This window comes from Conger conger, chromosome 17 (assembly GCF_963514075.1).
Source record: "Conger conger chromosome 17, fConCon1.1, whole genome shotgun sequence".
NCBI lineage: Eukaryota > Metazoa > Chordata > Actinopteri > Anguilliformes > Congridae > Conger > Conger conger.
In genome coordinates, this window is record NC_083776.1 from 10,754,488 (window position 1) to 10,766,637 (window position 12,150).

A 12,150-nucleotide genomic window follows, 5' to 3' on the forward strand; every position below is an offset into this window, starting at 1 on the left:
CTGTTTGTTTTCGGTTTTTTATCCTAATTAATTACTATATGATGTAGACAACTACCTGACATATAAAATTACATTGAGTTTTGAGGCACAAAGTACTGAAGTCACCAGGTTATTCAGCATTTCTCTGGATTATTCAGTAATGGGTCAGTGAAAATGACATTACATTTACATTTAGTTGAGAGAACGACAGAGATATGGCAAAATAAAAATCGAGCAAATTATAACAGTGCAGCAGAGTGAAGTTTGTGTATTAACCCAGATATTCACACAGATTGTCACTTCCATCAACTGACAGGCTTCTCCCTGCCTTTCCAAGTGATGCCAATTAAAGAATTGTGGCATTTTCTGATAATAGATTAAGTGGAACAGTTGGCAATGTGAAGGATTGTAAGCCAGTAACACATATCCACAGTCAGCTGGGCCAGTTTACAAGATTCACTTACTGAAAGGTCAGGAGAACATTTGGGACAAAATGCATTTAAATTCGGTGGTGCTGGCTCCAGTTCTAAGTTCTAAGAACCTGGTCCTAAAGATGGATTGACAATGTGCCTCTGTCCAGTTTCCTTCCTGTGATGCTGCACTATCTGGGGGCAACCTCATCCCCTTAAAAACAGCATAGATCTCAAAATCTTCATGGGTTTTATACAACTCCCTCTAAATCTACCTGTGCGCATAGGCTCAGAGATTGTGGTTTGATCCCAGGAACAAGATCCAAGAGTGTCAAGCAGCATCTAGCGCTATGGGCCCTCTAAAGTGAAAGATTGAACAGAAGATGTTTGTGGTATATATGCTGGCTCCTGGAGCCTCTGGCACATATGCCGTTCCCACACAGACACAGTGCTGGGAGCCAGCATTAGTTTTGAGCTATACGGGAGATAAAGGTTTCTCAGATAGAGATCCTTGAGTCTCTGGGTGTAGCAGATTCTGAGCTCTGTCAGAGTAAAAGCAGTCCGGACAGGGAGCAGGTGGGTGGGACCACGGCCTTGGGCGTTGTCATGGTTACACCTGGCTGGCTTGCTGGGTGGTGGAGCCCCGGTGGAGCAGGGACACATGGGTGAGGGCCAGGCCGCTGTGGCTGATGGAGCCGTGGTGTGGTCTGGGCTCCCCGTGCAGGTGCTGCTTCAGCCTCCACTGCTGCCATTTTCTCTGGAACTCGTACTGCACCTGGGGTCAAAGGTCAGTCCAGTCGCCAATCATTCAGCCTCTATGATTCATATATGAAGCACAGATCATTGCTTTGGGGAAGCCAGTCAATAAGTTGTGTTACTGACTGACTGGGCTGTTTTAGAGAGGTTTAGTCACCACATAATACTATTATATAGTCAATTCCCTTCTCTTACTTGATTTAACCTTATTCTACTTGCATGCTCTGTTGCTGTTCTGACGCTTGTTACGGACAGAGTAACCACCAGTCATGCCGTTGGCCTGTATTCAAACAACAAATTGTGATTAAATCTAGGACATTATCATGATGAGAAGAATTGCTGAAGTATGTATTATTTAAAAGTTTGTTTATTTCTCATTCCTGTCTGTCTTCAACAGAAACTGATCTGTTATCATTGGTCAGCTCGGAAGTACAGTCCTGTGCAAATGCATTCGGCTCCTGTTAACAATTTCCATACTGCTAATATACTTTCGAAATATCACTTAAATTAGTATAAAGAGCAGTAAATGGTTAAGAATTAAATCAACATTTGGGGTGGCCGCATTTAAAAACTGCAATTGTCTTAGGTACACTGCCATGCAAGAAAGTCGGCTGGTAGCTTGTTCTAAGCATGCTGGAGAATTTGCAATATACATTCAGTGAACACTTTATTTGGTATTTATTAGACCTATTTTTTAGACTTGTTAAGTCTTCTGCTGCTGTAGCCTATCCACTTGATGCGTTGTGTGTTCAGAGATGCTCTTCTGCATACCACTGTGGTACTGCATAGTTATTTGTGTTACTGTCACCTTCCTGTCTAACCATTTCGACCAGTCTAACCCTTCTCCTCTGACCTCTCTCATTAACAATGTGCTCCTGCCTGCAAACCTGCGGCTCACAGGATGTTTTTTGTTTTTGTTCTGCTCTAGAGACTATTGTGCATGAAAATCCTAGGAGATCAGCAGTTTCTGAGATACTCAAATCACCCTGTCTGGCACCAACAATCATTCCATGGTCAAAATCACTTAGATGACATTTCTTCCCCATTCTGACATTTGGTCTGAAAAACAGCTGAACCTCTTGACATGTTTGCATGCTTTTATGCATTTAGTAGCTGCCACATGATTGGCCGATGAAATATTTGCATTAATAAGCTGGTGTACAGGACTACCTATAAAGTGCCCAATGAGTGTATAAAAAGGGTGCACAGACGTTTGCACAGTACTGTACACTGTGCGGCATTTTGATGGCTGATCAGAGCCGGGCGAGCAGCGAGAGCTCGCTTTGGAATGCAGACCCTGAAATCGCTCCCGGATCTTCCTGTCTGGCACCCAACCAGGACACTAGTGGGCCCCTTGTTCCTGGAGCAGCCGGGCTGTCTGTTGCTAGGGGTGATGGAATTTAATCAAAACTTAAACCTTGCCAAATCTGCAACAGCCATTCAAGTGCACACAGGCATTTGGCAATTAGTTGTATCCTGTCTGTTTTTCAGTCGGGTTTGCTAACCGGGCAGGTTTATTTAGCATGCGTTTCTTATGAAATGACCTGTACCTAAAAGTACCGTTGCCCTGGAAGGCAGATGACCTATTCTGGCTCCACAGGATCACAGCCCAGTCGGTTTTCCTGCTGACTTTAACAATCTCCAAACGTCATCATTAATTTGCTCAGCAGATGACGTTATGCTCGGAACAACATCCATTATTCTGCTTTGTATTTAGTGAAGTAATTCACGGTTAAACAGCACAACTGCAGCAATGGCGTACCTGGGTTCAGATGCAAAAATAGGTCCTTGCAAATCCCTCAACCTTGAAAGTGTAAATCGCTGAACATATTTGGTGAAATTTGCCTGACTGATGCTTTATTCTGAATGATTTGCATGCGGGCAATGAATAAACTCAAAACCTACCTCCCCGTTGAGAAAACAGTACAGAACTGCAACAACAAAGCCCTGCAATGGAGAAGTTTTTTTTTCATTTTTCATTTTTCATTTTTTCTCTTCACTAACTTTGAAGTCTAAAAGTAATTTTTTGCTCAGCTAATGTATACACAATGTATCAGTTTCTCTGATATTGTTTGAATATGATGACACTCAAAAGCTTTGCAGCTGCAGTACAGTCTAAGAAGGAAAGGTTAAAATAGGCAGCGCAGATAAAGCCTCTTACCTGAACGGAGGAGAGAGCCACCTCCACAGAGTTCCATATTTGGCTGAATGGGACGAAAGCGAAGAGGACATACTGCAAGCCGAAGAGAGCGACTAGGAGGAAGGTGGACTTTGCAAGCCTCCTTAAGATGAAAAAGAGCACATACGGTAGCCATTAAGGACTAAAGTCCACCATTGTGTGGCAGCCACTGCTTTTCTACTCTGGAAGATTGGTCCAACAGCTGATCAGTGACTGACACCCTCTCAACCGTGATGCTGTGGGGCTGCTGGCCGCAGTCAACACTGTAAGTGTACAGGATTCAATACTAGCTTGTGACAGCACACATACACACCTGCGCCCAATGTGTTAGCAGGATGAGTAACCCAGCTGAGTCCTGTATAGGAACTCTTGTGTCCTGACCTCTGACTAAGAAACGCATTATATTTTTTATATTTATATTATTTAGTGCACACTTTTCGGTATAAGACTGAAGCTGGGAGATTTGATCTTAGATCTGTTTCCAATGGCAGATATCTATCTGTTTCCAAAGAGCAATATGGCACAGGCATCGCCAAGGACTGAATACAGCCACTGGTCTTTGGTCATCACCATTCAACTCAGGGCTAAATATCTGTGGTACATTTAAAAACAATGGGCATCTTGGTCTCCAGTATGCTTTGGGGTTAAAAGGCCTGTGATCCCCTGTGATTTTCACAGCAGTGAAATAGCTACAAATGCAAATGTGAGGTTGGCACGAGGCCAGAAACAGGCCTCTTGTTTGCTTTTAAATAGACATTGCCACATGCAAATTGTGAATAGAAAGAAAGGGAACTCACTTGTATTGGTTAAAATCACTGGCATGCTCATCTGATGTCCTTAATTTTCCCACCAGGATTCTTAAAATACTCAGAAAAAACATCAAGTTAATCTGCAGAGAAAAAGAAGTTCATTATACGGTGTGAAACATATTGTAAAAACACTTTACTCAGGAAAACCATCATGTTTTGCTGCATTATTTAAACCTCATTAACTCCTTGCAGCAGCCATGGGGATTTCTGCACTTACAATGATGAAGAGCAGGACAGGAACTCTGAGAATCCACCAGATCCAATAGTGATTTGTCATCTCCCAACACCTTGAGCCGCAAAGGAGAAACATTCATTATTTATTATTGCTACATGTCAGACTTGGCTGATATCCTTACTTCAACAGCTCACTCATATAATATTTTCATATACAATTGATCAATCTGGATGTGTTTACTGAAGCAATTAAAGTTGGTAATCTAGGATACATTTACAGTTTATCTCGGATTCAAACGTCTGGTTTCAACTCAACTTCCGTGACACTATTCAGTCATAACCATTTATAAACAAGAAAACATTAACAAATATGATTGAAAATATAGCCTGTAAATACCCTACCCTTCATCTTCATGAAAATATTTGGCCATGCCCCAACCCACGATAACAATCATAGGCAAACCTAAACAGGAAATGAAGTATCATTCAAATTTGTCATGCATCCTTTGAAATACAGATAGTTGAGATAGTAGACTGGATATAAAACAAGCAATGTTAAAATATAATCAATACATCTGCTTGCATTAAGTACTTTAGAACATTCCTGGTTGAGAGCAAATTTGCCAGCAAATGCCCTGGGATATATCAGATGTATCAAAGAAAGCCTTCTGCTGAACATCAAAATCATTTGAAGAGATGGGAAAAGGTGATGGCCAAAAAGAAGAAATAAGGAAAGGATAGAAAGGGTGGGAAAACACAGATGAGAGGAAAGGGGATTGGAACAGGGGGGAGAGAATAGAGGAGTGGATAAAGAGGGCTGCAGTGATCAGAAAAGGCCTCTGTCTGGACAAACGACCAAGCCTACCCCAGCCCAACACGATGTACCACCAGAAGAACTTCTTCTCAGAGAAGAAGGAGATGCGGACCAGTGTGTGCAGGTAATGGCCCTCGACTAGCAGCCAGCTGTAGTTCGCCATGATGCAGTAATGTGAGGACATCACCACCAGCTTGCAGCCTACCTGCAGGGGGAGAGTCAGAAGGGATAGAGCACAGATTAATGCGGAGGAAAAGACCCTAGGTACTCCTGGCAGTGGTACTCCTGGTAATGTCTTCTGCCTGATAGTCCAATAATTTCAGTGACTGGCCAGAAGATTACACTCACTTGGTGCATCAGGTTTAGAGGAGGAATGAAAACCAGCAGAACTGCTGGCCCCCGAGGGCCACACTTGAGTATCCCAACCCTAGAGGCTTTCAAATACAGGCTTTATGCAGTGCTAGCCTCTCTGTGGTAGGCATATATGAGCTGACTGGATGTATTAGGTTTGTATTAGGTATTGTGCAGGTATTATACATTTCCTCTTCAGTTGGAAATGTATAATACTAATAGTATAATAGTGGATGGAAACCGTTGATTGATTGATCAGATGAAGAATGGAATAATTGATTAGCAGCTGAGCAATAGGCACCGGGAATGAGTCGCAGTGGTATAAGTCCTCGTTGGAAAAGAGCACAGAGTCCCTGATGAAGATGAAGGCTGCCCGCAGGATGAAGGACAGAAATAACTGGATGTGGATGTAGTTCCTCATGCAGTGCAGTTTTCTGGATGAGGGAGAAAATAGACAGAGTTACACTGGGCATCACAAGTCCAGGGTGTACCCTGCTCCTATGGCTTCTGTTCCAGTCAATGATCTCTGCCTTAATGTGTTTGATTATTCAATTATATAATTGCTGTGCACATATACAATGTAAATGTGGAATAAAATCTAGCCAAATGAACCACCGATCCTTAGACACAGGTCCCCTCCCCCTTAAATGAATAATACATTAAAATTTTACATAAGTTATGTAAGTTCCCTCAGGTTACAGAATCTGAAAAGATCATTACAGATACTGGCTGCAGTGGATTCATCATGAGAGGTGGTGCTATGGCTCTTTCCTGTGGGAGATTACACACCTGAACAGACAGAGTATGAAGATAGCAGCAGCCAGGCACACGAGGGAGACAGCGTAGCCCACCGTGTACATGGTCTTCACATACAGGAAGTACTTGTGGGATTGAGGCATCTGGAGAGAGGCAGAGGGAACAATGACAACTTTCAGTACTGCTCGTGCGCATGCATAGGTGGGTGCATGTGTTTAAGGACAAGCTGAAACAGAAGTTAGAGCAGCAATAGCTTCCACGATATGACGGATACACAGGCCACTGGTACATGATGAAGTAAAATATATACTTTACGATCTTCATATTCTTAAGAATTGACTCGATTGAGAAAAAATTCATTTAGATTTTCAGCTTGTCTCTAAACATTTTTACACTCACGACAACAGATAAATTCATGATTAAATTGAGTAATGTAATCTCAGGAACCGCAGATACACACAAATGTCCGATTCCCTGGTAAAATGATTGGAATGAAAGCAGAAGCAGTGTCACCTACGTCTACGAGGGAGTCGTTGAAGGCGTACCCACAGGCAATGACATGGGGTGGGAAGGCATCTGTCCAGCCCTTAGCCGTGCAATTCCGGAACACCTTCCCTGGAAAAAACAGTGAGACGTCGAGAAGAAATAAAAACATATATGAAAGCTGTACCGTACTCACCATGTCCTGAGGCCCATGTTAATTCAACTTCCCTCTTGTAAAATAAATCCACCCCTCTAATTTCATGGGAAACATGAAAAAGGAACATGTGAAGGTCAGCACAATGTAAAATGTTAAGTATTAAGCACATCAATCTCTGCATTATGAATTGTCATCCATTCCACATGGAACATATCTCAATGTATTGCGAGATTAATGTGATTAGCCCCTATTTGTCTGGTAATTCACTGCATCAAACACTTTTTGATGTCAACAGGATTGATTTGGATGAAAACACCACTTCAGTTCTACAACAGAAGGACAAGTTGGTTGTTGTTGTTGTTGCTGTTCTCTTTTTTCCCCACAATGGCAACAACAATGAATCAATCTAACAGTTAAAACTCATGATTATTCTCATGTACTCTAGGACACCAAGGTGAAATTCAGAAAGGAAAACAAATTTTCCAATTAGTCAGGGACATGCCAGGAGGGAAATTTATGAAAGGTTGTTCTTGAACTGAAGTGGCAGAGGGAGGTGAGGGGGGGGGGGCAGATGATCAACAGTAGATGAAAAGCAGACTTACGATGTCCCTGCGCATGCACTAATTAACACAAATTTGCATATTTTACAAATCTGTCACTAGTTGGCATTGTTACTCCTGAAGGACATTGTTCCTTGTGATAGTGTGACACATTTTCTTTTCTTTTTTTTCAGATTTTTATTTACTTCTACAGATACTGTGGCAGGGGCTATGGGCCATTCTGACCATGACAGCATTAGCATGGACCTCTGAGAGCCTGTTACAAGTATTACATAGTCAATAATAAGAATAACCAGTTCACAATCACATCTCATTATGGTGGAGGTGTGGTGATAAGGCTACTTAGTGCAGGTCAGCTGGGTGCAATTCATGACAGCTTTGGCTTCTTTGACTGACAGCTCATATTCTCCAGGCTACCCTAGAGACCGATCTCAGGTGCTGCTCAATGTCCATAGAAGAGGAGAAAGCCTTCTTTCAAACAGGGTTGACAGTTGGCCCACAGGGTTGACAGTTGGCCCAGGAAGCAGATGGCAGCCACTCACCTTTGCTTCTGAGGAATTTGGGACAGGGCTGGGACACCATCTCTCCAATCAGGGCGTGAGGCCAGCAGTTCAGCTCGTCCCACATGCCTCTGCATCCTTCACAAAATGAAGGGAAAAAATAAGAAAACACACACACACACACACGTGTGCACACACACACACACATACATGCACATGTGCACACACACACACACACACACACACAAATGTGTACATACACACCCACACACGCACATGTGCACACACACACACACACACACACCCACACACGCACATGTGCACACACACACACACACACACACACAAATGTGTACATACACACCCACACACGCACATGTGCACACACACACACACACCCACACACGCACATGTGCACACACACACACACACACACACACATACACAAATGTGCACATACACACCCACACACGCCCAAGTGTACACACACACACACACACAGGCACATGTGCACATACACACATGCTCATGTGCACACACATACACACGCATGCACACACACACTCACAGGCACATTTGCACACACACACATGCTCATGTGCACACACACACACTCATGCACACACACGCACATGTGCACACACACACACAGGCACATGTGCACACACACACACACACGTACACACACACATTTACGCAGGCATTCGTAGCCAGCACACATGGTGTAGTAGTCATATAAAATGATGGACATGTAAACAGAAGTCTACACATGCTTGACCGTTGTGAGCCATCACTGTTGCACCATTAGGCAAGCTCTGAAACGTGGGAAGCCCAAGTTAACACTGCGTCATATGAATGATTATATATTAAATATTAGTCTGTTGCCTTCAAGAATGAACAATTATACAATGGAAATGCTCTGTTCCCTAATGCACAAAATTAATAAATAAACAGACAGGTCTTGAGGTTGATGATGCTTTAATTGCCCACTTCCCCTCATCACTCTCTATCCTTCCCAATTCAGTGGTCCACACTGTCAGTGACAAATATGTCACACCATAACAGGAAAACCAAGCAAGAGTCACACTGTTATAGGAACCACATATTATTAATGGTTTGTGGATGATACAGTCCCTGTTTTCAAAGGTAAGTACATAGTTACAATGTACTGGTAACTATAACAGTGGCTACAACAAAGATATGTGCTTCTGTTAAACCCCACTTTCTGTGTTTAAATGCATAATTTATCTTTTCCATCAAAATGCAATAATAATGAATGAGCAAATAATACATAAATACATAAAATATAAAATATATAATTACACAACAGCCAGTTCTGCATTAACAATGCATCTGAATGAAAACTGATATATGTTTCAATGTACCACCACTAGATGATGCTATCATCTAACCTGTACAATTACAGGACCATCATGAAGCTAACTACTAGCTGAGAATAATATTAACACAGAGAAAATAATATGAGGCAATTATACTTAAACATTTTATCCTACAATCTTAAAAGATTACCATTTCTTGTATGTAATAGCTATTCTCCAACGTATTTATAGTGACAGGTTGAAACAATGTTTTTCTTGAAGCCAAATCATCCAGACTTGTCATAACAGTCCTCAGATTCATGTTGTGTCCATTTTCAGTTTTTTAAATTACTTCAGTTGTAGTATATGTTAGAAATGAAAGTGAAAGTTTTTTAAATGCCCATTGAGATTTACAATAGTTTACTGGTTGTACAATGGTGTGTATAGAGGCATTTGCGGTCTTAAGTGATAAAATACATCAAGTAAACCCAAAGCAGCTTTCTTGATAATGTCATGGCTTCATACGCTGTATGTGTGTATATTATCCATTTATCCTTCAAAATGAACACATAATATTATTTTAGGTTGGAATTTTTTTTTCTTTCTATGGTACAACCTGAAATGCCTGCAAAAATACTGCCATAATATAAAAACTGATTCTGTTTTTTTTAAATCAGTTTTATCAGACTGGGCTGTGGTTTTGTGTCATTGTATCATTGATGCTATAAACTTGCTGAACGGAATGTCAAATGGAAAGGGAAAAGGTTCACTGGGAGAAAAAGCCTCAAAAAAGTATGTCTATATAATTCACGAGAGACCCTCGTGAATTATGCTTCTGTAAACACTGGTTTCTTCAATGTTATGTATGCAACAATAGACCAATTTTTTTGTTTGAAGCAATGGACCATGAGAGGCATTAAATTTAAAGTTAACGTTAATTAAGCATCTTAATAACTTTCCAACATGAGGGTGACCAGATTTACCTTTCCCTTAAATTGTCTAAGGTCAAAGGTCAAGCTGAGGTCATCTTCTTTCGTTTTGAACCCCATAATGTGGAGAGTTTCTGACAAGTTAAGGCTCACCTGCTTGAGTATATCCAGGTTTAGACAAGTTATATTTCTGCAGCTTGGCGTAACAGCTTTCCTCTTGTCTGACCAGAATGGTATGAGGTTCACATTCTGGGGGAATGCCCTTTCATGCAACAAAAAGAAAAAGAAATCACAACACTTTTATAGTACAGCAAAGAATGTACTATTTTAAATAAAGTACAGTAAATATAACTGCCATTGCTTAAATACTGTGCTACTGAATGTGTTGCGTCATTGTTTGCATTATGTGAAACTATATATTTACAATTATGAATGAGAAATTGCAATTGCATAACGCAGAAAAAGAGGGAACAAAGGACACATAATCAGCACAGTAGACGCATATGGACACATTCTTATTGTTCATTACTTAAGCAAACAGACACACGAAAAACTCGCTTAAATGAAAGGAAAGGGGGATTACGCTTAGCCTAGCCAATAAAAAAATTAACTCACCTGTGCGTAAACTTCAAGAAAAAGAGTAAGAAGAACAAGCTCCCTCATTTTGGCAGTTATCCTGATTGATTAGACTACCTTATTTTTTTAAATCCATCCACAATGTTTATTGGAAAACATTTAGTCTGAAGTTGCCAACTTGCATTGATCCATGCGCGCGTTCAGTATTAGCCCATGGCAGGTCTCTAAAGCCCTCAGATAACATAAGCGTTTCAGTGCGTAATACGACATTCTTCAACAAACATGAAAAAAGCTTGTCATGAGTGAATAAGTTCAAGAACCGGCTATTCCGTGTCGAGCGTATTGATACCTGTCCATCGTTTCGCTTGGTGAATGTTCCAGCTGATAACTGAAATTCCAATTTGGATAACTGTGACGATGTGCTCCAAAAAGTTTATTTAAACATATAGACTAATGATGAAATAATTATCCAACAGCCTGAATTGTGCGATCTGCTCATGCCAAATAAACCAATGACCTCTGTGGCTCGATTTACAACAGACAGAATTACTACGTTGTATGTTGTATCTTTGTTTCCTTTTGATGAACAAGACAACGCCTACTTCTCTATCTGGACTGGACACCACCGTCTTGTTATATTACGACGTCGAATACCGATCAAACCAGGCATACAAAGTGCATTCCGTAGTATGCTTTTTACAAGCACCTTCAATTTCGTTGTAGATTTACGCTGAAAATAAATGTAAGAGTTCTTCTTAGAACGTGGGCTACTATTTAAAAAATCTCAGGAACACGCTAATTCTAAGCATTAAATTAAAATTAAATGTAAAAAGAATTATGCGACATTTATGGGACAATACGATGACCTACGATTATAATACAATGTGAATATTTCCGATATTAAATGGACTGCATCGTGAATATTAAGTCAAATTATACTATGTTTAACCCCTTCAGACCTGACGTCCATTGCAATTGACTGAAGTGAAGCATGGCAGCAGTAGGCTACCTCAGACTCGTCAAATGAAGTAACGTTTTTATAGCATAATATATTTGAAACATTGATGTAATACACACAGTCCATCGCAGGGCACACACACCATTCACTCACACACTCATACCTACGGGCAATTTAGACTCTCCAATCAGCCTAACATGCATGTCTTTGGACTGTGGGAGGAAACCGGAGTACCCGGAGGAAACCCACGCAGACACGAGGAGAACATGCAAACTCCGCACAGAGAGCCCCCGACCGACGGGGATTCGAACCCAGGACCTCCTTGCTGTGAGGCGGCAGTGCTACCATCCGCCATATGTTGAAATTGAAAATTTTATTTTAAACAGTATATGTTTAATTACAAAACAAGTTTAGAAAAGCTGATAAAAAAAAAAAACGAA

The 12,150-nt window shown here is 41.1% G+C and overlaps 1 protein-coding gene across 1 annotated transcript; it reads right to left on the reverse strand.

The window, feature by feature from the left end:
- Window positions 1–91: 91 nt before the first annotated feature.
- On the reverse strand, window positions 92–11,264 carry sctr (secretin receptor). Its single transcript, XM_061225928.1, has 13 exons — window positions 10,792–11,264; window positions 10,330–10,438; window positions 7,971–8,066; window positions 6,746–6,843; window positions 6,262–6,371; window positions 5,774–5,906; window positions 5,173–5,326; window positions 4,710–4,770; window positions 4,351–4,420; window positions 4,122–4,213; window positions 3,307–3,427; window positions 3,051–3,092; window positions 92–1,164 (listed from the first exon to the last, which is right to left on the reverse strand). Exons 1-13 carry the CDS (start codon window positions 10,837–10,839, stop codon window positions 1,000–1,002), a joined length of 1,299 nt encoding a protein of 432 aa, XP_061081912.1. The 5' UTR covers window positions 10,840–11,264; the 3' UTR covers window positions 92–999.
- Between the last annotated feature and the right edge of the window lie 886 nt (window positions 11,265–12,150).

Bases quoted from the DNA above. Each gene is read 5' to 3' on its own strand.
- sctr (XM_061225928.1), bottom strand. From the start codon at position 10,839: ATGAGGGAGCTTGTTCTTCTTACTCTTTTTCTTGAAGTTTACGCACAG. The intron at 4,421-4,709 runs GTAGGGTATTTA...TTGCGGCTCAAG, and splicing joins TATTTTCATGAAGATGAAGG to GTGTTGGGAGATGACAAATC. The intron at 3,093-3,306 runs GTAAGAGGCTTT...TCTCCATTGCAG, and splicing joins TGGCTCTCTCCTCCGTTCAG to GGCTTTGTTGTTGCAGTTCT.